The sequence below is a fragment of the Pogoniulus pusillus genome, chromosome 23 (genome assembly GCF_015220805.1).
Source record: "Pogoniulus pusillus isolate bPogPus1 chromosome 23, bPogPus1.pri, whole genome shotgun sequence".
Taxonomy (NCBI): Eukaryota; Metazoa; Chordata; class Aves; order Piciformes; family Lybiidae; genus Pogoniulus; species Pogoniulus pusillus.
Window position 1 is genome coordinate 5,553,181 of NC_087286.1, and position 25,594 is coordinate 5,578,774.

A 25,594-nucleotide genomic window follows, 5' to 3' on the forward strand; every position below is an offset into this window, starting at 1 on the left:
GGATGCCTCTAGAACAGAATCAACAGACCTCAAACTCTTCCCTCACAGTTTCTGTCATACTGACTCATGTGTGTCCAGCTGCCCTGGCTGTTGGCCTCACCTCACTGTTGGGTTTGATGCCTTTTTTTCAAACGGTGAGTCAAAGGTAACTGCATCACAACTTCTCTTCCTGGACCTCAGGATCTGCCCAGTGCCACCCATACCACCCATTAAAATGGCACAGCTGCAGCCTGTCCTTGCCAGAGACTGTAAGAAGTTGTTTTGTTTTCCAACTTTCTGCTTCTCAGCTGTTTGGGTCCCCAGGCTAATAGTTTAGGCTCGTGAAGGGCAGAGAAGGGACAAGAACAGCAGTCCCACATCACAGAACCATAGAATGATTTGGGATAAAAGGGACTTCCAAGGTCATCTACCAACCTGGTTGATTCTATGATCTAGTACAAGCACCCTGCAGTCAGCAAGGACATCTGCATCTTAGAGCAGGTTGCTCAAAGCCCCAAACAACCTGACCTGGAATGTTTCCAAGGATGGGACATCTACCACCTCTCTGGGTCACCAGGGCCAGTGTCTCACCACCCTCATTGTAAAACATATCTTCCTTAGATCTACCCTAGCTCTAGAGTTGTCTTTGTTCCCCTGGTTTACCACAGAGCCCACAACTCATTACATAGTCAAGGTCTTGCGTTTTTGTCCTACCCTTCTTATACTAGAGATGGACAAAGCTGTACTCCTCCATGCAAGAACCCAAACATGAACCTGTAGTGCCATATTTCTGGAGCTTCTGTGCAGGAGGGAGCTTCTCAATCTATTGTGAAGTACCTGTGTCAGAAACAACAGGAGCCACCAGCAGTGTCACTGCTGGGGGGGACACCACAACTCATATCTGTGGCTGGAAATAGATGCTGGACTATGTAACTCTTGAATTCATTTTGGCACTGTAATTTGGAGCCTTTTCTGGTGAACATAACCCTTTCCTTGGGGTTTTAGTGGAGTTGCTCAAAAGCTGGGCTGACCACACACCGTCTTGGATTACGTCTGAGCTTGAATTTTGGTTCACCAGGAGGCTGAGACTCCACATTGCATCAGCAGGACAGATAGAACCAGTGCTGGTTTCTATCACAGGCTTCCCATATGCCTGTGGGGCAAGTTGCACCGAGGATTTCAGTGGCCACTGAATTAGCATTTCCCTGGCTGATTCCCAATCTTCTGCTAATGTGTCTTATCTGTTCTCTTTCAACTCAGTTGTTTGCCCCATCTGTCTGGACCTTACACTCAGGCAGAAACTAGTTCCCACTGTGCCTTTAGTCTTCTGTCCTGACTTAGAGATGTTGCAATCAATCCACTAATATCCATGATCTGTCTTGTTGGGAAAAAAAAAGGTTGTGATCCAATAGCTCCTTCCTTATCCAGCTGATAGTCTTGTTAGTAATGACTCACTGTTGACTACCTCTTATAGCCATGCCTTCTTCAGAATTCAGATTTAAGTATGCTTAATCCAGCCTGAAGGACATGAGGATGGATGAGATGATTTCTGGATTGAATGATAATAGAAGCTGTTATACCTATTATTGCATGAGTGAGGTACATCCCAGCCAACTCCAGGTGCCCAATAGTTAGACAGCCAAGACTGTGCTGCTTAACTCCTGGTGTCTCTACAGCTCCTGAGGAGAAATGAGCACTTCAGCAAAAGCAACAGAGCTAATTCACTTTCTCTCAGTTCAGAATGAGGTAAGGGTATCATGGACCAGTCCCTGCAAGCCACTGAAAAGGGGCAGCTCAGTAGAATCGGTCAGATTCTGTCTACAACTACCTGAGGGGAAGCTGTAGCCAGGAGGAGGTTGCTCTCTTCTCTCAGGTGGCCAGCACCAGAACAAGAGGACACAGCCTCAGGCTACACCAGGGGAAATTTAGGCTTGAGGTGAGGAGAAAGTTCTTCACTGAGAGAGTCATTGGACACTGGAATGGGCTGCCCGGGGAGGTGGTGGAGTCGCCATCCCTGGAGCTATTCAAGGCAGGATTGGACGTGGCACTTGGTGCCATGGTCTGGCCTTGAGCTCTGTGGTAAAGGGTTGGACTTGATGATCTGTGAGGTCTCTTCCAACCTTGGTGATACTGTGATACATGGAAGCATCCTCTTTCAACACACTACATGGAAGCATCCTCTTTCAACAGTCTACATATCTAGGTAGATCATCAAATGCTGAGATGGTCCCAGCCTTTATGAGGGTATTAAAAGCAAAAGAAGGGGAAAAAATAAATAAGGAAGCAAGACATATCTGTCTGAAGAAGATATCTTTGACCTAGTCATCCAGAATCTTCTTGCAGGCAGTGGTGAGAAAACCAGCACAACTGGGATGTGATTCATCTCACCTGCGAGTAAATGTCTAATACACGTCACAAGAGTTGCATCTTACTTCCCACCAATAACTCAAAAGGAAACTTGACTGGAGATTGCTAAAGCTGCAAGAAGATTTTCCCTTCAGAAGAGATAGGATTCAAAACTGCCTCTCCCCAAAGGCAGCATTAACAGGAGTTTTATGACTCTAAAGGAAGCGTGGGTCTCCCAGGAAGTTCTACCAGTCTTCACTGGGCTTTGCACGGGGCCCTTCCTGCCCAGCAATGGTTTAGATTGTTCACTTCCTCACTCTAGGATCACACGAAAAAGGAAAATCATGGAAAGGCTCCCTTAAGTGTGTGTCTCAGTCTGCAAAGGATTTAGAGTTGCTCTCTGTCATTCCACACAACACTGTCTAGCAATAGGCTCTATTGTTGTTCTTCTGGGGGCAGAGGGACAAACTGAATGGTAAGCTTGGCAACTGTTCAAGCAGTTTCATTCCTGCCTTTAGGAAATATCTCTATTAGGCAAGGTGGACCCTTTTGGAGGCAGAAGGAACAGGAGTTCCTTCTGCTTAGTGCTGTTCAGCTTCATTTCACAGCCTTGCCTAGAGCAGAGATGGGCTCTGCCTTTTCTCACTGCTCCATCCCACAATCTGAACTCTGCTGAGTAACAGCCACGCCTGGTGAAGTCTCCAGCCTCCAACACATTCTGAGCCTACAGAGAGCCCAAACACACTTTCAGCCTCCTAAAGCCTTCAACACACTCTGAACTTTCAGAAGAGATGACCATCCCCAACACCTGGGACACCTAGTGAGAAAGGAACCAGACCACATGCTATGATGTGACCTTATTGATGAAGCTGGAGAATGTGCAAGATGCAGTAAGAGAAAAGCATTTCACACCAACAAGGTGGAGGAATATCCGTGAGGGGAAAGAGCAACATCCTTGCTAGGAATTATCACTACACCAAAATAAGGCATAACTGACTGTCATTTACACCAGAAGAGAAACTGGTGAGGAGGACACCAAAGGCACCTTGAACTCCTTTGATGGCCCGGGCTCTACAAATGCAAAATGCTCTCTAGGGATCAGCAACATCCAAGTGGGAAGGGGACTGTGAATATGCAGGTGACAAACAAGGAGAAGGGACAAACAGCATCTTTGTGATGCAGAAGGCTCTCCCCCGGCTTTACAGGCTGCTTTTGAAAGCAGTGCCCTATGTTAGGAGTTCAGAACAAGGGACTTAATGTATTGGTTCTTCCTCCCTTGCCTTGTTTTTTGCAAGCACCAGCAGAATTTGGAGGGAACTGATGGATTTTTACACGTTGTGCTAAGATGATAACAGGACTGCAAGCAAACCATGTCACTTTTAAAGGAGAAGGGGGGAAATGCATTATAAGTGGCCCAGGCTGTATGGAGGCAGTTGGCATCAATAGAGAGGCTTTTCTGCAAGAGCAGCCCTGGGCCTGATTCAGCAGAGCACTGGTAGATACATCATGGAAGGACTCCTGCCCTTGCAGACTTCCTGAGTGTTCATCTCCTTCCAGTGTTAAGCCTCACTGATCTGTCTTGACTTTTACAGACCTTCAGCTGGCTCTCGGTGATGTCACCCAAGCAGAGATAGGTTTGGTGAGACAGGGTGGGAACAGCTCTTGTTGCAGCCTTGGGGCTGTGCCCAATCCAGCCTTAGGGGAACAAGACATGGCCAACACTTCTCCCCTTGCCATTTCCACGTCCTTTCCACTGCATTTCAACGGCTTTAACTGGAACCATCACCCTGGCACCTGCCACCACCTGGCTGGGCAGAGAGAACCAAGCTCCACATAACCAGAAGACAAAATAGCACAGCTCAGTTGGCTATTTTAAGCGTTAGAAAACCCTTCTACTTTCCAGCAATGTTCTCTAGATTTCCTCTGAGCTCCACCTCCCCTCTTCCCTGCTGCATTCTTTGACCCCTCAAAGTTTCCATTGAGATCCAGAGTAATACTATGAGTCTAGTTCTGATCCAAAGAGGAGATTCCAGCACGGATTTTGGTGGGAGTAGGTCCATCCCTGTTCACAGGAGGCCCTGGGGATGAGACTGTTCATGGTACTGCATACAGCTCAGCTATCCAAAAGGAGAGTAGCATCTGTGCCTCAGAGCCTGGAGGACTCCCTCAGTGACACGGTGGTGCAATGCTCATTAAGTGCTGTCATTATGCCCAATAAAGCCCTTTGAAATGCAGCCGAGGCTATTCGAATCGTGAGCACAGCACAGATGCCGACCAAGGAGGAAATGGGTCCATCAACCCATGGTTCTCCCATGGGATTTTTCTTGGTCTTTCCCATGCATACAGAGCAAATCTGTCTGCTCCTCATGAGGTATAGCACAGAACAGCCTTCTTCTGGTGTTTTTCACCCATGCTTAGCACTAATGACACAGGAAGAGGTGCAGGGACTGACAGCCCCTGGCTGGAAAAGCAGTGGCATGGCTGCAGGGCTGCAGTCAAGCTGGCTCATCCCAGGAAGCAGGATGCAAGCAAGAAAGGAATCACATAGATGTGGGATGGAGACACCAGTGGGTCAGCCTCATTTCCTCCTCACAGAATCACCACGGTTGGAAAAGAACTCTAAGATCATGATCTTCAACCACCATCTAAGTCTGCTAAAGCCACTACTACACCATCTCCTTGAGCACCATACCTAAATGGCTTTTAAATACATCCAGGGGTGGTTACACAACCCCCTCCCTGGGCAGCCTGTTACAGCATTTAAGAACCTTTTCAGTATAGGAAGTTTTTCCTATGGTCTAACCTAAACCTCCCCTGACATAACTCGAGGCCATTTCCTCTTGCCCTTGTTTCAGCAAGTCCTGACTTGCATTTCCTAGGAGAGGTCACAGACTCTCAGCAGAAGTCAGAACTCCTCCAGCCTGATTTTTCTAGAAGGAAGGCTCAGAAAGTCTTTTCTGACCAGCAGAAAGCAGCAGGTTTCTGGCCATCCTCCTGTTCCAACTACTCTATAGCATGACTACCTGTACAACTGAGTCTGGGGGAAGAACTGCCATGGACACAACTGAAATGGCTCATCTAGGTGATACAGGAGCTCAGAGAGAAAGACAGGACCCACCTATTTGGTTAATGTCTCAGACAGGACCCACCTACTTGATTAATATCTCCTGCTTCTAAAGCACTTTGTTACCCTGCCCTTGGTTACCCCCAAAGACATTGAGCCTGTGCAGAAAGGTTTTCAGAGACACAACCAAGTGTTCCAATGCTGCAGGCTCGTTGCAAGGTCCAGGGCAGGGCTTTTATGTTCTTCTGCCTCTGTTTAGCCACCTGTAAGACAGGACCACAAAATATCCTCTCCCTTCCTAGGCACATGTTAAAAGTTATGTCATGTTAGTAGGTGCTCAAAGGTTTTCAGGTGACAAGTCTTAGAGGTGTTCAGATGTCTGTAGAGGACATATTTTGCCTCAGGGGCTATCTAGAAAGGCCTGGGGAGGAAAATGATTCACTTTTTTGCTGGTGAGGCAAAGTTTGCTTGTTTGAAGCTTTCAGTCAGTGCTTTGAATATCAAGTTTGTGATTTTCAGGTAAAAAATAAACTCTTCTTAAAACTGAAAGGAAAAGAAATAATCTGTGAATATGCAGCAGAACAAGACAGTTTAATAGGATGAATCTAAAATCTGAGAATCTGAGTGGATGAGCACTCTTTAGCACACACTGTGCTGTCTGCAGGACTCCCAGCCCTCTCCGTGTTTGAATCAAGGCATTCTTCCTGTGACCTCTATCTGGACAAGAGGATTGAGTCCAGCATCAGTAAGTTTGCAGATGACACCAAGCTAGGAGCAGGTGTGGATCTGTTGGAGGGTAGGAGAGCCCTGCAGAGGGACCTTGAGAGGCTGGATGGATGGGCAGAGGCCAGTGGGATGAGATTGAACAAGGCCAAGTGCAGGGTTCTGCACTTTGGCCACAACAACCCCAAGCAGCACTACAGGCTGAGAGGGACCTGGGGCAGCTGGTAGATAGTAGCTGAACATGAGCCAGATGTGTGGCCAGGAAAGCCAATGGCATCCTGGGCTGCATCAGGAGCAGTGTGGCCAGTAGGACAAGGGAGGCTCTTCTGCCCCTGTGCTCAGCACTGCTCAGGCCACACCTTGAGTGCTGCGCCCAGTTCTGGGCTCCTCAATTCAAGAGAGACCGTCCTTGGAGGCATTCAAAAGCCTGGATGAGGCACTTAGTGTCATGGTCTAGTTGATTGGTTAGGGCTGGGTGATAGGTTGGAGTGGATGAGCTTGGAGGTCTCTTCCAACCTGATTGATTCTAAGACCTTACAAAATGTTCCTGCCCTAAGAGAGGCTTTTTGTGCAACCTTGGTCTTTTTGTGTGATCTTGGTCCACTCATTTAACCTCACCAACAGCTCCTCCACACCTGGACTATGCAAGAAGCTCCATAAATGCCATTTGGGTTTGATTCTCCAGTTTCACCATGAGAAAACAGAGATGGAGAAATATTTGCCTTAGCCATTGTACACTCCACCCTACCCATGGACCAGGCAAGGGCTGTTTCTTACCACTTAACATCTACACAACAAGATCCCCTTGACCCAGTTGGTCACTTTCTCTCCTCACTGTTGTTTGGGTGCAAATCACTCATGTTGTGACCAGAAAAAAATCCAGCTGGTGGATCAATTGGTATCTGAGAAAAGTCTAAGCCACCATTCCATGATTATCCACTGCCTGGCAAAACAAAACCATGTGAGATATGGTTGTAACTTAGGTGTATGCATATAAAGACAATCACCAAGCCTTGGGGCAAGGCTGCATGTGTCTGGATTGCACCACGTAGAGCTGACATGTAGCCACTCCTGCAGAGGAACATGACAGCTCTTTAACCTGCTGCAGTAGCAGAAGCAAGGAGGAGGAATGTCATCACCTTGGAAATATCAAAACCCTCACCTCTGGCTAAAGGAGAGAAGTGGATAGATGCAAGTCATATTTCTGAGCTTTAGAGACTGTTCTAGGAGCTCTGGTGCCAACAGCACATGGCTTATGCTGTCCCTTGGGTGACCTTCCAGAGCTCTGCCTCCCTCCTGGCTAGCGAGGCTTGATCATCTCTCACTTATCACAGTTGCTCTCTGCCAAGCCTGAGCTTTGCTTTCTCAAGTGAGAAGTCTGCCAAGGCTCAGCTTGGTTCTCCAGGATTTCCAATAAAACAAGAATCAGGTTTCTCATGGGATCCAAAACCTGGCCTGGCATTTGCCTACCCCACTGTAAATCAGGGACTGTCCCACCCAGCGTGAGCAGAACGGATCTAGAAGAGATCTAAACCAGAGCACAAGCCAAGACTTCATCCCTGTGTGGCTTTTATCGAGGTGGTGCCATCAGACTCCGACAGGGACAGATTCAGCTGTTGCACCTGTGTATTGCTGGACTAATGCCACCAGGTTACTTGTCTTTCTGTTGGCAAGGCTCCCTCCCACCCTGCTCCTGTGCACTTACAGTTGCTGAATTGCAGACAGTAGAAACGGGAAGATCTGTCAGATCACTTCCACCAACCCTCATGGGTTGTAAAGGAGCCACTGGAGGACTGCCTGGGCTTTGACCACCTTCATGCTACATGGATGAGTAAACCTTTGTGACCACTATCAGGGAATAAACAGTAAGAAGACATGAGCAAACACAGGCCACAGCCATAGAAACATTCCTGACACACATCCTTCATGTCCACTTTCCTGGCATCTCCAGTAACACTTTATTCGCTCTGCCACTAGCGGTTATGGCTCGTCTCCTTGACCAGCTCATTATGGGGTTGATCTCATCTCAGCCCTCTTAGGATGTGGTATACAGGTGCCACAGAGAGCAGCAGAGGAGACAGAAGCTCCACTGTGACCAATGGGACAGAGAAAGGGACACACACTGCTGCCCAAAGCAATACTACCACAAGAGATCCAAGCACCTACCTCCTCCCATGAGATGCCCTACTCCAGCTGCTCTCCAGGCACATGCTTTAAGTGTCTGCATCCCTCAACACGCACCAAGCTGCCTCACACCCCAGAAAGAATAACAACCAAGATGCCAGCTGGCAGGTTTCTCCCATGCTGGAGAGCTCTCCCTAAACATTTAATTCAGCCTAAAGATCCTCTCCTATGATCACCTCTCCTCACATCAGCTCCCAGGCTGCACAAGGTTAAGAACTCTAACGCTGAAGCTGTGTTGATTTATGTGATTATTTTTTTCCTGTCTCTTGAAGCAAAACTTTCTCCCTTCTGAATTATTTCTGTGTTCTGTCTGTCCTCAGATCAAGTCAAGCTTTACTTAAAAAAAAGGGTTGAATTTTATTTGTGATGCTGCTGCTGTGATGCCACCCCCCTCTCCCTCCCCCCCAGAGGACAGGTAACACAGAATTCTCACCCACCCATGAACACAGCTTCTGAATTTCCCAAGACTTCCTTCAATCCAGTATAGTCTTTTTACAGCATTAATGTTTTAAACAAACCAACCAACCCCCCCCCATTTTTGTTCTCAATCTGGCCCCTGGATGTGAAAGAACCTGCTGCTGCTACCAGGAGCTTCTAGAGATTGAAGGACCTCTGGAGAAGGTTCCATGGGGGTACTGTGCCACAATAAATCACACCAGCACATCCCTAAAAACTTGTCACATTGGTCCCAGGGAGATCAGGCATCCTCTTCCATAATTTATTTTTCAATCACTACTTTTAAAGCCTGTTTCATGCCTCTCTAAGTGCACAATTGAAGCATTTTCTGGGTTTAAGAAGCTCCCATAGCTTTTCTCTCATGATCACTGCAGACCAGAACAACATCACTGCCTGGGAGGATCAGAGAATGGTAAGGGTTGGAAGAGATCTCTGAAATCAGAGTTCAGCCCCTCTGTTGAAGCAGGGCCACCCTGGGGCAGGTCACACAGGAACACATCCAGACAGGTCTTGAAAGTCTCCAGAGGAGACTCCACCACCTCTCTGGGCAGCTTGCTCCAGCACCCTTACAGTAAAGAAGTTTTGCCTCACGTTTAGGTGGAGCTTCCTGTGCTCTGGTTTGTGCCCTTTGCCCCTTGCCTATCACAGGACACTAAAGAAAGAGTTTGGCTCCTTCTTCTTGACACCCACCCTCCAGATACTTATAAACATGACTAAGATCTCCTCTTTGTTTTTTTCCAGGCTAAACATCCCCAGGTCCTTCAGTCTTGAGATCTTCCTCCTTTTGCTTGGATAAACTTTTTCAGAGGGTGCCACTTCTCCAGGGCTGTGCAGATCCCACCCAGTATTGCATGACCTGATTTTAAGCAGGTGCCTTTATGCCACGACAGCAACAGCAATTTAAACATCTTGGCCACATAAGGAACTCTTTTAGAGGTAAAAGTAACAGTAAAAAGCACACAGTCACTTGCTCCCCCTGACAATGCCCAGTTGCTCCCCTGGACAAATCCACACTCACTGTTCCCCTTAATTCCTTTCCTTTGGGAGAATAATTAACCAAAACCTACAGGCAAATGTTGCTTCCCACTCCCTGCTTTTGCTCAAATCCTCTTGAAGCTGGAAGCAGTGGCAGGATCCACAGCTCTATGTGCTTTAGGGTGAGTTTAAGCTTTAATCAGAAACAATTTTGGGGAGGGGGACACAGTCTGGGAATGGTAAATGAAGGATTTTCTGCTGTGAGCAGTCAGGTTTCTCTGAGCTGATGCAGGGGAGGCTTTAAAAAGAAGTGGGATGAGATATGATGATGGAATGAGTTGTGGATGGTGGAATGAGTTGGTTGTATTATCAGACTAATAAAAACCAACACCCAAACTCCTGGGCCTCTCCAGAGTCTTTTCAAACAAGAAAAGCAACCAAACCAACCCCAAACCAGAAAACAATCAAACAACCCCCCCCCCCCAAACCCAAGGAACCAAAAAATAAAAGAAACAAAACAAAACTAAAATGAAGAAGTGTGATGGAGTTGCTAAAGGAGCTGGATAGGATGGGATGTGCATGGATGCACACAGGAGGCCCCCAACCCATCCTTCTTCAGGGCTGTTCCCCAACTTCCACCACCTTGATGCAGGGTAAAGAAAGAGGGATGGGGTGGGTGTGAAGAAGGGCAATTCAAACAGCCAATGTAACAGTATTCAGCCTCTCCTCCGACACCCCCACCCCAATCCAAACGTCCTTTGCACTTCCATGACCTGAGGGGGAGGTTTGCCCGACAAAAAAAGGTCTAAAACCGCAGGTCAGCGCCGAGAAAGGAAGGAGGGGAAGAACCCCTCCAAATCCACCAAAAGTCGCTGTTGCAGCCTCTCTACACACACTTGATGCTTTGGCTCACTAGGAACCCTTCTGCCTGCCTCTCACCCCCTCCCTGCCTGCCTTTTCCCAACGGCGGGAGATGCTTGTCCCGCAGCCACCTCTCTGCCTGCCTTTTCCCATCGGCGGGAGCTGCTGGTCCCGCAGCCACCTCCCTGCCTGCCTTTTCCCATCGGCGGGAGCTGCTGGTCCCGCAGCTCCAGGAGCAGGAAAACGGAAGGACTGCAGCGGGATAGGGCAGAGGACGGTGATGGGGACGGAGAGCGGAGCAGCTCTGCTCTCCGCTCCCCTGGGTGGGTGACAAGGAAATATTTCTGCTGGCATTAAAGGAATGCGTTTCCTTCTCCAATCAGGAATGCAGCCGGGGTTTTCTAATTATAAGTTAGATGGCGGCTGGGAATAAAAGATCGTTTTTTAATGACTCCCGTCCAGGTGCTCTCGCCGCCTCTCTCTTCCCGAGAACACATTTGCATTTTATGGGTTTTCTCCCATCCCACCGAATTCCCTCCTTTTTTTTTCAGACATACCTGACATAGCTGGCGAGGCTGCTGCCTTCAACACCGTCCGCTCAGCCCTACCGCACCCGCGGAGCCCCGATTGCCTTTGCCCACAGGTCTCACCTGAACCCCGCTACGGCCCCTCCTCACCCGGGCGGGGGCGAAGGCAGAGATTAAATGAACTCCAAATAATTAACTATCATTAAATGTTGGGGGGTGGGAAGGGAAGGGAGCTTCTGGATTATTTCACACTGCCGCGGGTGCGGAACTCGGCGTTTGGGCTGAGCTCGCCCGCGCAGCTCCGCACCCACACAACTCCCTATCTGGGTAGCTCCGCATCCGCACAACTCCGCATCCACGCAACTCCCTACCCGGGTAGCTCCGCACCCGCGCAGCTCCTCATCCGTATAACTCCTTACCCAGGTAGCTACGCATCCCCGTAACTCCCTTCTCGGGTAGCTCCGCATCCATACAACTCCCTACTCGAGTAGCTCCGCATCCGCGCAGCTCCTTATCCGTATAATTCACTTCTCGCGTAGCTCCGCACTCACACAGCTCTCTACCCGGCTAGCTCCGCACCCGCGCAACCGGCGGCAAAGCGCGGAGCTCCCCCCCGTTTGCCTCCTGCCTGCACCTCTCAAGGCTGCTCGGCTCCTTTCCGCGCTTCTTACGCCAGTCGCCCGCGGAGCCAGGAGCCCTCCTGCGCTTCCCGGAGCCCAATTACCTCCGCGGGGTAATTAGAGCAGCTCTTGCAGTTACATGCCTTGCCCAGCACCATTTGCTTTTTGTGGGGGAGAGACAAGGGGAAAAAAAAAACACCTAACCAACAAAACCTCTTAAAGGCGTAGGGTGCAAGGTGCGGAAAAATAAGCCACCCCCAAAACACAACCCAGGCCCCTACAAGCGCCTTATCCCGGGGGCGAAGCGGAGGTTCTCGCGAGTATTACGCGGGCGAAGCGCCGGGTCTGTCTTCCCCTAACCCATACCCGGCCACAGTTGTGCCTTCTCAGAACTAAGCCAGGTTGTTCATCCTCCTCTCACCTCCTTTCTCTTTCTTTCCTTAGTTCCCACCACCAACCTTTTCCCTGAAAAGCCTTTCAGGCTTTTCCCTGAAATATTCCTTGAAGTGAAGGGGGAAAAAAAAAGGGGGGGGGGGGGAGAGAAAAGTTTTCATCCTTCCCCCCCCCCCCCCCCTCCACCTGACTAGCTCGAAATCACCTTGAAATGCTCATGTCAACTTGTATCATTATCTCTTTAATTCAGGCAGCGCCTTTTGTTCTTCACAGGAGAGGATCAAAGCCCTTAAAAAAAAAAAAAAGACAAGAAAAGAGAAAAAAAAGCAAAGAAAAAGGAAAAGAAAATAACTTTCCGATCGCTCTCCTTCGCTCTCTCCCTTTTCCAGTAGGAGAAGGAGAGATCAGGTCTAACCCAGTCAAAATAAACAAAGCGAATGCATAAATAAAAGAGGTGAAACGCAGGTTCTAAGAACTTGCTGGCGCTGGAACAATCCCACCTCTTTAGCTGAGTGGCAACGAAAGGAGAATTTCAAGTCATCTTAAGCACAGGGGTTGCGGGGGAAAATAGAGGAGGGGAAAAAAAAAATATAAATGAAAATGAGAGGAAAGAAAAAAAAAAAAAAAAAAGAAGAAGAATAAAACTTACCACCAGATTGGGTAACTTGACAGAGCCTGACTCAACCCACAAAGAAACAGGAAATATCCAAAAGAGGCCATTGATGAAAAGTTGTCTTTCCTTCTTCTTTTTTTTTTTTTTTCTTTCCTTTCCTTTTTTTTTTTCCTCTCTCACCAGAGTTGCCAAAAAACCTTTCCTTTCTTCTGAGGCAGGATGATTAGTTTAATAGGAATAATAACAACAACAACAACGGAGCAATAAGGTGAAGGGTTTAAAAAAAAAAAAAGCAATAATAATAATAATAATAAAAATTAAATCCGAAAGAAGAAGAAAATAATAATAATAATAATAATAATAATAATAATAATAATAATAATAATAATAATAACAAGAAGAAGAAGAAAAATCAACTGAAGTAAAAGTCAAGCCCGGACCAGGTAAATCCTCTCTTGCTTCCTCTGCTACTCTCAAGGAAAAAAAAAAAAAACAACCCAACAAAAAAACACAGAGAGGTAAAAAACTCTTCTCTCAGCCAAGACTCTGAAGGCAAATATTAAAAAAAAAAAAAAAAAGAAAGAGAGGAAAAAAAAAAAAAGGAGAAGAAGGGAAAAAAAAAAAAAAAGTTTGAAGTAGCTCTCTCTTAAAAAAGGACCCAATCAGCACTTATTGCCAAAGGGAGAATTCTGATGCTTTGGCTTGTTCTGTCAATCAGGAGCGCGAAGTCAGGAATGAGCTAATTGCAAGGAGATAGTGTTTTAATACTCATTAGGGGGCACGTTGGCCCACAAGCCAAAGGGATAAAATGTAGTTAAAAAAAAGAAAGAAAGAGAAAGAGAAAGGAAAAAAAAAAAAAAAAAAGAAGACGGGGAAGGAAGATTTAGGGGGTTTAAATAGACAGGGGGGACCCCTGTGGATTTGGGTAGCTATAACAACCTGCCCGGATTTCACTCCCTGGGTTGAAGCTGCTAAAATGCAAGGGGGTGGGGGGGGAGAAAAAAAAAAAAAAGGGGAGGGAGAGAAGAGAAAAGGAAAAAAAGAGAGGGGAAAAAAAGAGGGAAAAGGAAAGGGGGAAAAGGGAGGAAAAATTGGAGAAGAAAAGGAGGAAAATAGGAGAAGAAAAGGGGGGAAATAGGAGAAGAAAAGGGGGAAATAGGAGAAGAAAAGGGGGAAAATAGGAGAAGAAAAGGAGAAAAATAGGGAAAGAAAAGGAGAAAAATAGGGAAAGAAAAGGAGAAAAAATACAAGAAAAGAAGGAAAAATAGGAGAAGGAAAGGGGGAAAGATAGGAAAAGGAGAAAAATAGGAGGAGAAAAGGGGGAAAATAGGAGAAGAAAAGGAGGAAAAGTAGGAAAAGAAAAGGAGAAAAATAGGAAAAGAAAAGGAGAAAAAATACAGGAAAAGAAGGAAAAATAGGGGAAGGAAAGGGGGAAATAGGAGAAGGAGGAAAAGTAGAAGAAAAGGAGAAAAAGTAGGAAAAGAAAAGGAGCAAAATAGGAAAAAGAGAAAAAATACAAGAAAAGAAGGAAAAATAGGAAAACAAAAGGAGGAAAATAGGAGAAGAAAAGAAGAAAAAGGAGAAGAAAAGGAGGGAAAATAGGAAAAAAGAAAAAGAGAAAGAAAAGAAGAAAAAATAGAAGAAAAGTAGGAGAAAAAGTAGGAGAAAAAAAGGACTAAAAGTAGGAAAAGAAAAGGAGAAAAAAGTAGGGAAAGGAGAAAAAGTAGAAAAGGAGAAAAATAGAAGAAAAGGAGAAAAAATACAAAAAGGAGAAACAGTAGGAGAAAAAATGATGAAAAATAGGAGAAGAAAAGGAGAAAAAAAATAGAACAGGATGAAAAATAGGAAAAGAAAAGGAAGAAAAATAGAAGAAAAGGAGAAATAACAGGAGAAGAAAAGAAGGAAAAATAGGAAAAGAAAAGAATAAAAAGTAGGAAAAGAAAAGGAGGGAAAAAGAAAAAATAGGAAAAAAAGGAGAAGAAAAAAAAAGAGAGGTAAAATTAAAAAAGAGAAAAAAGAGAGAAAAAGGAGGAGGAAATAGAGGGAAAAGGGAGAAAGAAAAGTGAGGGGGGGGAATGGTGAATAAAAAGAAGAGAAAAAAGAAGGAGAAAAATAAAAGCCAAAAGAAAAAAAAAAGCAAAGCTTTTTCCCCCTTAAATTATGTTTCCCCCTCCTTGCTCCTTCTCTCCATTCCTTCCTCTTTTCAAACCCCTGTCCACACTCTGGATGCATTTGAACTGAGTTTCTAGAAACTTTCAGCTGGTTCTTTTTTGAGGTTTTCCTACCTTATTCCCCCCCACCCCCACCCAAAAAAAAAAAAAAAAAAAAAAAAAGAGGAAAAAAAGAGGAAAAAAAAAGAGGATTTCCACCCAGCCACGCACACAGCCCCCAACCACACACCCCTCTCGCCCCCAACCCACAGCCCTTCCCCACCAGTCCAACCAGCCATGAGCTCCACTGAAGACATCTTGCTAAGAAATCAACTTCTTCCACGCAAATCTCAAGGAGGCTCATCCAGATCAGCACCGTTTGGAGAAGTCCCAGCTCCAGACTTTAGGAAGACGTTGCTGAAACCACTTCATCCACCAGATCCACCCCGCAGGGCAGCCAGTAATTGATTATTTTTGTTTAGTTGATGTGTTTCTTCCTATAGTGCACCACTTTCTCTCCTCTCTCAGGGGTGGCTGAGCAGGGACAGATCTCGCTGTTCCCAGCACTCTGCGGGTTTGTTGTTGCTTTCTTTGGTGTTGGTGGGGTTGGAAAGGAGAGAAAAAAAACGCAATCAAATCATCACGGTTAGGGGGTTATTATCAAGAGGTGGCTCCTGGAGGCTGGGGTCCGTGGGGGAGATTTGTTGTTCCTCTGGACCAGATTGTTCAGAGCTTTGCTGGGTCTGCGAGCAAGTGTCACCCCAGCTGACAGGCTCTGCCTGTACCCTGGGTCATTTGAATGGGGGGTTGGAGAGGTGAAAACGAGGGGCTGGAGGCACTGGGAGATGTTTTCTCCTTGGAATAACAACGATGAGTCATTTTTACCTGCTTTAGTTAGGTTTCTGGGGGGGTTGGGGTTATGTCTGCTGCCTGTTGCTGTTTTTTTTTGGTGGTGTTGTTGCCTTTTATTTTATATATATATAAAAAAAGGAGAGAGAAGGAGCTGGATGAGATCTGATTTGTTTATTTGACTTTCTTTTATCAGTGAATCAGAAAATTTCTGTGGCTCACAGGGAACAAAGAAGAGGCAGAGTTTTTAATGACTTTGCTGGAGGAAGGCTTGCAACCTTGCATGAGCTCAAATCAAAATGTGTTTTCTTTCTCATTAAGCCTTGCATATATATATATATATGTATATCTTTTTTTTTTTCCCTGAGTAGGGAATATTTCTATTTACACACAGAGAGCTTTATATGCATAGGTATAAAGAGATGTTTGTGTTTAGGGAGATGGAGAGATATATTCATTCTAGTGAAATTATACTAGAAATGCAGTTCATTCGGGGATATTTAAATCACTGGGAATTTGGCAGGGGTCGGGCCCTGCTTATTTTCTTTAGGGGTTGGATGACAAGTGATTGCAAATGTGAGCTCTGGCAAGTGCTCCGAGATCTAATCGCCCTCTGTAGCCGAGCTGGAGTTGAGCTGAGCAGCTTCTTTGCTTGCTTCCAGAGGAGGAATGGGATGATCTCTCTGGCTCTCCCAGCAAATCGACGCTGGTGTGTTAAATCCACCCCTCCCTACCCTCCCACCCCGCACACATCTTCTTCAGCAGCTTTCCCCCCCCCCCCCCCCACCCTAAGGCAGCAAAAGGGGTTGGAGAAGGGAGTTTTATTGCATAAGGGAGGATGAGGAAAAGGGGGAGGCTGGTGGTGTGTGGAAAATCATCTTAAGGACTTTCCCTCTGTATTAGAGAAAATCCCATCCAATTATAGCATTACTGGGAGAAGAACCAAACACTGAGACTTTCAAAGGAGGGGATTTCTCTGTCTTTTCAAGTGAAATTGCTCACACTGCAGACTGGAACACACACACACACACACACACACACACTCACAGAGGGACCTGCAGACACCGGGCAAGGTCTCAGCAAGACAGGGATGGAGGGGGGAGGAAAGGACAAGGACACACATCCCTTCCAGGGGTCGAGCTAATCTCCCTTCCTTTTGTCCCTGGGGAGAGACTTAAACATTCTCCCAAAGCTTCTGCCTCTCCCACCAGGAAGCACCATGCAACTTTACCTGGAGGTACAAATTCAGCCACTCTCCCTTTTTCCTCTTTGCTCTGCAGCTGCTCTTTGGGGAGGATGGAGCTAATCCACTTTGTCATAGACACACACAGAGACACACACGCACACACACACACACACACACCAACAGGGGCGGGTGGATTTCTTCAGCAAGCAGCCTTGCTACTTTCTCTGCCACCAACTGCTTTTAATGACACTTGCTGCCCAGAGAGGTGGTGGAGTCACCGTCCCTGGAGGTGTTCAACAAATGAGTAGTTATAGCATTCTGGGACATGATCTAGTGGTCATGGAGGTATTGAGTAAAAGGCTGGACTTGGTCTTTGAGGTTTTTTCCCCAGCCTTAATGGTTCTGTGATAAAAAAATGTATAACAGCCATGCCCATCACTAGGAACACTAGAGGAGATTAGCTGCCTGCTGTCAAGCTCACCTTTCAACCCAAGCCCTTCAAGGACCTGATTCTGCAGTCCATTAAAGCAGTAAAAAGACTACTGTGGGCTTTATAGATGTGGCACTGCTGGCCCCTGGCTGCCCAAATCTGTGGTGTTTTCTCTCCAGCAGTTGGTTTCAGAGCTTAATGTCAAAACCTGGCTAGGCTCATCCATGCTGGTCTGCTGGTTCCCATCCTCCTCCCAGATATCCAGAGATGTGTTCAGACAGACAGGATCCCAGAATGGTGTGAGTTGGAAGGGATCTCTGAAGATCAACTAGTCCAACTGCCCTGCTAGAGCAGGAGCATCCCAATGTCATAGTTAGTGCTCTCCAGCCCCAATTAAGATGGACAGAGACAATTGCTGTGAGCATATGTTTAAGCCTTCATCATGAAAACCCTGAATTCTGTCTTCTTCATGGGCACATATGCTTTGTAGTGGGCAGGATCTGGTCCTCAGTGGGGTGACAGCAGCATGGCTTTGGCTTCTTTGCTCTTGTCACTGCTTGTCAGTGTTTAGGGAGAAGTTTTGAGTGAAATCCTCAGTGATAGGCACCAAACCTCAGTCTTGATGAAGATCCAACCTGCCTTGTACTTATTTTCCACAGTGCCCATCCTTACACCAGTTTTGGTTCCTTACTTCCCCAGGAGAGGAAGGTCCATCATTTGGACTGTCCAAAAGTAGAATACAGCCCTGACACTTCTGTGGGGCCAGGTCCTCAGCCCCCACAAGCCTAATATGAAAGGAGGTGGGTTACTTCCATCATCGAGCTGGCATGGGAAAAGGGGATGGGAGGAGATGAAGCAAGCCTCATGAGCATGGCTTTAGGATGCCTTATGAAGGCATGGCAGTCTGGTCCTCCCTTGCTTACTCATGTGGATGGCACAGCTGGCATCTTCAGGGCTCACTTGAGTGTGTAAATAGAACTGGATTTAGAAACATGACTGCTTCAGTCACAAGAAGGAACAGCTGTGCTCACTTAGGTTCAAAAAAAGGCATGTCCAGGGTGCTTCCACCCCACAGAAGTCTATGTAAAGAGATCAGGGTCAATGGGAGGAAGTCTGGAAGAGCAAACTGGTGCAATGCAGCCTGTCACCTTTCTCAAATAGTCTGTGTTATGTCTCTTGCTCTCCTTTTCCTCCTCTGCAATACATGGAGAAGACTCATCATGGTGCAGGATGGGAAGATCACTCTCAACGAGACCAAACACAGATCCAGGGAAGACTTCTCACGGGCCAGAAGGTTTTGTTGGTTTTGGTGGAGGACAGAGAGCATTTAATATTTGAACTCCCCCTAGTCAGTTTTGCCATGAACCTGTTGATATGTGGCATGTCATTCTGCTTCCCTCTTTCATCCTGCTTCCCTCTTTCATTCTGCTTCCCTCTTTCATTCTGCTTCCCTCTTTCATCCTGCTTCCCTCTTTTGTCCTGATTCCCTCTTTCATTCTGCTTCCCTCTTTCATCCTGCTTCCCTCTTTCATTTTGCCCCTATGCCTTTTGAGGTCTCTGAAGATTGAGCTCCTTGTCACCCATGTCTTCCATACATCTCCCGTACATCTCCAGTGGGAGTCATGAGCAGCACAAATAGTGACAAAGTAGGTTAATAAGGACCTCATCAGGTGCGGAGAGCAAGACAGAAGGTGGGAAATGGTTAGCTCTTGGCGTGATTCAGTGGCAGAAGAAGTGAAAAGATCAATTCTACTGCTGGATTTGTGTCAGCTCTACAAAACAGATCTCTGTGACCAGCTGGTTTTGCTGTAGAAAGGTCACTGCTGTAGAAAGGGTGGTGCAGAGCTGGAGATGGAGAAGGGTGTTTTGAAACAGTGCCCAATACACAAACAGGATGAGTTTCACCACTCCTGCTTAGATAACAGTTGGCTGCTTCTGTGGTCAATGGTGCTGTGGAGACCTAAGCAGCTCAGCCCATCATAGATACTAGTCTATGGTAGGTGGGGTGAATTGCTTCTGGAGCAGCTTTTCTCTTTGATCTGATCTAGTTTAGACTTGGTGCCTAATCTTCACATACTTTAAGTTAGGTGAGATGCCTCCAGGTCATTGCCTCCTAGGGCTCTAAAGAGACACTGATAGCATTGAGCAAATCAGCAGCACATTCCAGGTGGGTTTCTCAGCTCTTTAGGCTGAAAGGACCTGTCCTCAGCTGCAAGTGAACAACATATATTTAATGCTGTCTGAACCACCTTTGGCTATGGTTGTGATCTGCCTGCCCAGGTTACTCTGTGCCATTTCCAGGCTGGGGTTTTGGCTGCCTCTAGATTTGCACCAAAATATTTCCATCTAAAGGTGTTAGCTTCTGATCATGGAGCTCACAAGAGAGATGGCTGCAAGCCCAAGATTCAGTACTGCTGTGTCCCCAGGAGGAGAGCAAGGATTAGACACACAGAATCATAGCATTGAAAATCTCCCTGGGCAACCTGTGCCAGTGTCTCACCACCCTCACTGCAAACAACCCTTTCCTAACATCTAGTTTGAATCTCCTCTCTGCCAGTTTAAACCTATTCCTCCTCATCCTATCATTACAAGCCCTTGTCAATAGTCCCTCCCCAGTCTTTCTGTAGGACCCTTTCAGATACTGGAAGACCACTATAAGGTCTCCTGGAAGCTTTCTCTTGTCCAGGCTGCAGAGCCCCAACTCTTGTAGCCTGTCCTCATGCTATGGCTTTTGGTTTAAAGGAGGCAGAGAACCTGCTTTTGCCAGTCTGTGATGTGATTTTGTGCAGGCCACTTTGCACTTCCCTGGCACAGGTTTTGTCCTAGCTGGGTTGCTATCCCTGAGACAGTCATTTCTTTAGGAGAGGACACTTCTCACTCTAGGGCTTGTAAGACTCAAGGTGAAACTTGGGGCTCTCTGGCTGCTCTCCCTGTTGCTTCCTTCCATCTCCTGTCCCTCAGCTGGCTGTCCCCTGGCCAGCAGGGATCAGCCAGGCACTCGCTTTGCCATCTTTTGCACAAACAGTAGGACTCTCACCGGTGTAGCTTTGGCCCACCTAGTGGTGCAGCAAGAGAACAAACCTGGAGACCAAAAATCAGCTGGTGCAGAGGCAGCTGCAGCTTCAACACTGCCTCCTTTTTCTCAACACAGAAGGCTTGGCAGAGTCCAAGTAGGGGAAGAAGTTTGTCTCTAGGCCACTGGTGGGGACACAGAAGCATCAGAGAGGCCTGGTGGGCAGAAGAATGATAAGGTCTTGCTTTGGACTGGTGGGAGGATGAACTGGGGGTGCTACTTATTCCCTTGCCTCTGCTATGTGTGTTCAGGAGAGACCAGTACTCTAGGATGGTGCTGCCATGAAGCTGTCTCCCTGGAATCCACCCACTCAGTAGCACAGGATAGGTAGGGACAACAGCAGCCCTGACCCTGTCCTTTTTCCCTGGTGAAGAGCAGGTACAAAGACAGAGTGAAGCTGGCAATCGGCAATAATGTGGGCTTCAGCCAAATCTCCCAGCAGAGGACAACAGAAAGGAACTGGACCTGCATGTCCAGTTTCATTAGATTGCAACAGACAAGAAGTCAGTGCCACGTCTGTGTTCAGGCAAATGTTCCCTTTCATTGTCCCTGCTACCTAAACCCACTGAGTTGCTCACCTCCAACCATCTACTCTAGATCTCCTTGCAGCACCCTGGGTGTGTGGCAAGAGGAATCAGTGCTCTTTTCAGTGGCTACATTTGCTGATGGAGAATAAAGCCTTTTCCAGGTGGGCTCCACCAGCAGTTGTTGCAAATTCACTTTGTGAAGACCATCCTCTAACAAATGAACTCTGTGAAGATTAAGTTGAGATCTTCCTCACAGGGGGAGATTTGGAGCAAGCCAATTCATTTTTGAATAACTGACCAATCAAAAGCAAGCTTAACTCTGACTACAGAAGGAGCAGCCTTGATTTTCTGCTACCTTGAGAACTTCAGATTTACGGAGAAGATAAAACAGGAACTGAAGAACCTGCTTAGTGTAAGTCTCCTCATATTTAATTCAGTAAATGTGAACATAACCTAAGCCTTACATGTGTGGAGTTTATTTGCTGATCTGGGACTGCTCTGGGCCAGATTCAGGTTTAAAAAACTATTAATCAGCAGTAGAAGAGGAGAGTCTCCAGGGGTCCAAACCTAACCACTCAGAGGACAATGCAGACTTAGATGTTAATAACCATAGACAATGACATCTTTCAAGAGAGTCATAACAGTTACCTGCTTTCTTGGAGAGAAACATTTTGGGGTCTGGTATTTTGGCCCCTGGGAGTTGATCCTGCATCCTTTTCTGCAGATATCCATCTTGACAAGTCTCAACATCTAAAATGGGGATGATAATTTAATTCACATTCAAAAGGAGTTCATGTCCTTGGAAGTAAAGCTCCTTCAGTGGGTGGAGTGAAATGTCCTTTGGGAGTCCTTGTTTTCTGCCTCACTTCCATTGCAATCATAGAACTACAGAATCATTTTGTTTGGAAAAGATCATCGAGTCCAAACACAAACCCAGCCCTGCCAAGTTAACACTCAACCATTTCCCTTTGTGCCACATCTGCACACCTTTTAAACACCTCCAGGGATGAGGACTCCACCACTGCCCTGGGAAGCCTGTTCCAGGGAAGAAATTGTTTCTAATGCACAACCTAAAGCTCCCATGGCACAATTCCAGGCCAATGCACAAACTAAAGCTCCCCTGGCACAATTCCAGGCCATATCTTCTCATTCTATCACCTGATACTAGGAAGAAGAGACTGACCCACACCACACTACAACATCCTTCCAGGGAGTTGAAGCATCTGCTCTGCTCTGTCCAATTTCTCCTTATAGAAGTGATTTTTTTGGGGGGGGGGAGGGGTGTGTGTGGAATATATGTTGGATTAAAGAATAAAAGCAAAAGGGAAAACCCAAGTGTTTGTGAGACAGATCAATAAGAGGAGCAATTATTTATTAAATCACCAATGCATTGATGCTGAAATATTCTAATCCTCTTCTAACAAACAGTTCAACAAAAATTAAATCCCTTTTCAAAGGGCTGGCCACGCTCCTGCTGCAGGTGCAAACAAAAGACAAACATTAAAATGGAAACCAGAATTGTCTCCCTTTGTGAGTTCACTCACAACACCCTGCTTTGAAACCCAAGTGATACCATCGCTGGAGATGAAGGTTGGGATTCAGCCTTGCGCTTGCAAATCAATGTGCATTTTAAACAAGGATTATTCAATGCTGCTGACAAGCACTGGGCTGAAAAACTACCCAGACTGGAGTGTCTTCTCCTCAGCCACAGAACAAGCTAATTAAGATACATTAAAACCAGTAAGTAGGAACACAGGGTAAAATTTGAAAGCACAGAAGCGCTGGCCAAGGCTGCCCAGAGAGGTTGCGAAGAGATTCCAAACCCACCTGGGCATTGTGATCCTGGGAGCACAAACCCTATGAGGAGAGGCTGAGGGAGCTGGGGGTGTGCAGCCTGCAGAAGAGGAGGCTCAGGGCAGAGCTCATTGCTGTCTGCAACTACCTGAAGGGAGGCTGTAGCCAAGTGGGGTTGGGCTCTGCTGCCAGGCAAGCAGCAACAGAACAAGGGGACACAGTCTCAAGTTGTGCTGGAGAGGTCTAGGCTGGATGTTAGGAAGAAGTTGTTGTCAGAGAGAGTGATTGGCATTGGAATGGGCTGCCCAGGGAGGTGGTGGAGTCACTGTCCCTGGAGGTGTTCAAGATGGGACTGGATGAGGCACTTGGTGCCATGGTCTAGTTGACTGGATAGGGCTGTGTGCTAGGTTGGCCTGGCTGAGCTTGGAGGTCTTTTCCAACCTGGTTGATTGTTATCTTGGGGGTGATAAGAGCGCACCTAAGGGATGGCAAAGGGCTCAGGTCCAGCCAGCATGGGTTTAGGAAGGGCAGATTCTGCCTTTCTAACCTGATCTCCTTCTATGATCAGGTGACCCGCTTGGTGGAGTCGCCGTCCCTGGGGCACTTCAAGGCAAGGTTGGATGTGGCACTTGGTGCCATGGTCTGGCCTTGAGCTCTGTGGTAAAGGGTTGGACTTGATGATCTGTGAGGTCTCTTCCAACCCTGATGATACTATGATACTATGATTCTCTGACTAGGTGATCTCCAGAGGTCCCTTTCAAACCCCATCATGATAGCATCCCATGACCTGCCAGACTGGCACTCATCTTACTGTCTAGTACTGCAATAGGGCCCTGGTGAAGGTCTCCAAGCCCTTGTAAATGTGCTTTAAGAACCCAGAATATTAGGACTTTCTTACTTATTTGATTGTTTGATAGGACATAGAATGCATCAAGTTGGAAGGGATCCTTGAAGGGCACCTAGGCCAACACCCCTGCAGTAAACAGAGACACCCCCAACTAGATCAGGTTTCCAGAGTGCTGTCAAGCCTGACCTTGAATGCTTCCAGGCATGAGGCCCCCCACCACATCCCTGGACAACTTACTCCAGTGTTCCACCAGCCTCATAGTTCACAGGATCACAAGATGTTAGGATTTGGAAGGGACCCAAGGAGATCACTGATGTTGATGCATTGTTTTGGGTATCAGCCCTCTGCAGTATGCAGGAAGAGAACCTTGTGGGGGTTAATGAGCTGGGCCAGAGTCAAGCAATGAATTAAGCAATGATGTGAGGCACTTAGTGCCATGGCTTGGTCGATTGGACAGGGCTGGGTGATAGGTTGGACTAGATGATCTTGCAGGTCTCTTCCGACATGGTTGATTCTCTGGTGTCTCTGATGCACTCCCAAAGCCACTCGCAGTGTCAAGGGCTGGATGGAGGGGTGTCTGGTGCTCTGCTGTAGGACGTTCTCACACTGGCAGACAATATACTGCTGCAAAAGTCTTGGGAAGAAAAGATCTGCCTGAACACAGAAGAGGAAAAAAGACCAGGTGGGTTTGGCTTGAGAGAGTTAAACACCAAAACAAACCAAAGCAATGGAAAAACCAAACCCACAAAAGATCGCCCCCCCCCAAAACCCCACCAAGGTGCTAAAACCTCAGTCAAGTGAGGTGTTGACAAGGGATTCCAGTCGATAAATAAACAGAAAGGAGCTCTCCCTTGCAAAGACTGAATGACAAAGAGGAAAACCCACCGGCACTGGAGAGTGTCCCTCACCATTTTCATCACAAAAGATGACAGTAGGAGGGGGGGAGGTTTAAACAAGGCAGCAAGTTTGACTTTCTCTCCCTTTCTCCTTCCGTCACCCCCCCCCCGCCTTTTCCTTTCCTTTCCTTCTTATAAACAGAGAGGACAAGAGGTCATATCCCCAGGGTTTAAAGAGACACTTCTCCCCCTTCTGGGGAGGGAGGATGTTCTTTCAGGCTGTTTACAAATTAGTCAAAATTATGATGTCTTAATGTAGTTGCCTGGTGGCCACCTGCCTGGGACTTCCTGCTGCTGCTTTTACTTCATGTGCAGGAGTGACACCTGCAGATGGTTTGTTGCCCAGCATCCAAGTCTCTCTGTGTCAAAATTGAAGCAGAATGTCACCAGGCAGGTTCTTTGCTCCTTTTTTGCCCTGGTCTAAGTAACGGTGAAGATTGTTAGGGTCTTAGTAAGGGTCTGCTAAGTCCATGGGGGTGCTTTGAGGAAGGGCTGTGCCTCCCAGGCAGGGTGAGTGATGTGTGCTGGGGGCTGTACAGATCCAGAAGACACCTTAGAGAGGGATTGCTAGCAGAGGATTCAGAGTAGAGTGATGTAAGGGCTGCATCACTCTGGTTCTCTCTCAACCCCATTTTTGCAGAATCAAAATTAAGCCCAAATCCTTCCAGCCTTCACACTGCTTTAAAAGGTTGTTTCCAAGCTACCTAAAGGGAGGCTGTAGCCAGGTGGCGTTGGGCTCTGCTGTCAGGCAAGCAGCAACAGAAGAAGGGGACACAGTCTGAAGTTGTGCCAGGGCAGGTCTAGGCTAGATGTCAGGAGGAAGTCGTTGGCAGACAGAGTGATTGGCATTGGAATGGGCTGCCCAGGGAGGTGGTGGAGTCTCTGTCCCTGGAAGTGTTGAAGCCAAGCCTGGCTGAGGCACTTAGTGCCATGTCTAGTTGATTGGCCAGGGCTGGGTGCTAGGTTGGACTGGATGATCTTGGAGGTCTCTTCCAATCTGCTTGATTCTATGATCATGAAATTAAGTGACTTAACCAGCAAGAAGTTCATTAGAAAATGGTGCTAATGATGCTTGGTGTCTGCTGTATCTTCTCCCTTCCC

The 25,594-nt window shown here is 47.0% G+C and overlaps 1 protein-coding gene across 4 annotated transcripts in view; it reads right to left on the reverse strand.

Moving 5' to 3' along the window:
- WNT3A (Wnt family member 3A) overlaps positions 1-12,942 on the reverse strand; it is a 120,379-nt gene extending 107,437 nt beyond the window's left edge. The window contains exon 1 of one of the 4 annotated variants that reach the window (XM_064162929.1): positions 12,778-12,942. In XM_064162929.1, the coding sequence (XP_064018999.1) occupies positions 12,778-12,848 (71 nt within the window). In that variant the 5' untranslated portion in view covers positions 12,849-12,942. Of the gene's footprint in view, positions 1-11,145; positions 11,198-11,749; positions 11,811-11,839; positions 11,880-12,777 lie in introns of those variants that run through there. The other 3 variants (XM_064162932.1, XM_064162931.1, XM_064162930.1) reach the window with 3 other exon arrangements.
- Between the last annotated feature and the right edge of the window lie 12,652 nt (positions 12,943-25,594).